The 1,493-nt window shown below is 35.4% G+C and overlaps 1 protein-coding gene across 1 annotated transcript in view; it reads left to right on the top strand.

The window, feature by feature from the left end:
* Positions 1–652: 652 nt before the first annotated feature.
* Positions 653–1,493, top strand: part of LOC107482544 (uncharacterized) — a 3,985-nt gene continuing 3,144 nt past the window's right edge. Inside the window, exons 1-2 of the mRNA XM_016103079.1 lie at positions 653–912; positions 1,024–1,478. Of these exons, the coding sequence (XP_015958565.1) occupies positions 653–912; positions 1,024–1,478 (715 nt within the window). The remainder of the gene's footprint in view (positions 913–1,023; positions 1,479–1,493) is intronic.

Genomic DNA, 1,493 nt, shown 5'->3' with positions numbered 1-1,493 from the left:
ATTCAACATGATTAAAAATATTAAGTTTATAATATTGAACTTACATTTTAATATGAAATTTTTCTTGGTCATTAAACTAGTTGGGATAAAATGATTCTATTATTTCACTTACTTTTTAGATATTAAAAATCATTAATATTTGGACTTAATTTTTATTTATACTAGACTAAATATTAAATAAATTTTTTAAAAAATTAAATCATACTTAATAATTTATTATTATTAATTTTTTAAAAAAAGACAGAGACTGAGGCTTACAGGAAAACACAGATTCAACCAGAAGGAAACCATACTCAAATTCTCTAGTCTTGGGTTGGACCTCCAAACATAGTAGTTATTATTCTCATGGGCTTGTGATATCTTACTTATTTTTATTTGGGTCCAACGATATCATTCAATACAACGAAAAAAATTTGGGAGATGTTATTAAATAGCCCCTTCATATATTCTCAGAAATACAATGAATATTTATAAAACAACGTTATGCTATTTATGATAACAATAATGTTATATGAATAACTTTTTTTTTTCTGTACAACTAAGGGTTAAAAAGTTTTTATATTTGCACTGGTTAATGACTCAAGAATATATATTTTTTTTTTCGGTTTACACAAGAATATATTTTTAATGTAAATATAAAAAAATTTTAGTAATGGGTGAGGGAGGAGAGTCCGGTGAGAGCAGGGGAGAAGGTCCGAGGACAGCACACGGTGAGAATGAACATTTCAAGGAAAATAAGGGGGAGAGCATGGGGAGGGTTGCGCCAGGTGCTATAGAGGATTCGCGTAAGGGTAGTCATAGTGGGATTCAGAGGATATCTTTTCGCAATAAGGTTATTGGTTCTTCACAAGCAGCGGGACAACGCAGAGTAGATGGGTTAGAATGGGACGCCTTAGCAATGGTAACGGAGAAGTAAGGTGACCCCAAGCCGCCAACAGTAACTTTCACTGACGAAACCAGGATTTCTCTTTCAGAACCTTACAACGAAGCTATTGTGATTAAAGTTATGGGAAAACACTTCAGTTATATGGCCTTGGTTCATAAAATGAAGGGGATATGGAGACTCAAGGGTAGCTACGAGGTTCTCGACGTGGGTTTTGGTTATTTCCTAGTCAAGTTTGATCACAACGAGGACAGAGAGAAGGTCCTGTTAGGAGGTCCATGGTTGATATTAGGCCACTACATCGCGGTTAAGCCGTGGTCGTCAGATTTTAGACCATGCGAAGACTCTTTTAGGGATACGATGGTCTGGGTAAGAATTGCTGGATTAAGCATATGGTACTATCATGAGAGAGCTATGATGCGAATTGCTTCTGCTATTGGTAAACCCATAAAGATTGATTTAGCGACTAAATCGGTAGAAAGAGGCAAATTTGCTTGTGCCTGCGTTCAAGTGAATCTTGGATTACCGGTTGTTCGGAAGATTATTGTTGATGGCTATGAATATGATGTGGAGTACGAATGCCTGCAGTTGTTATGTGAGAAGTGCAACT

The sequence above is a fragment of the Arachis duranensis genome, chromosome 4 (assembly GCF_000817695.3).
Source record: "Arachis duranensis cultivar V14167 chromosome 4, aradu.V14167.gnm2.J7QH, whole genome shotgun sequence".
In the NCBI taxonomy this organism is placed as follows: domain Eukaryota; kingdom Viridiplantae; phylum Streptophyta; class Magnoliopsida; order Fabales; family Fabaceae; genus Arachis; species Arachis duranensis.
This window is presented reverse-complemented; position numbering and strand designations above follow the sequence as displayed.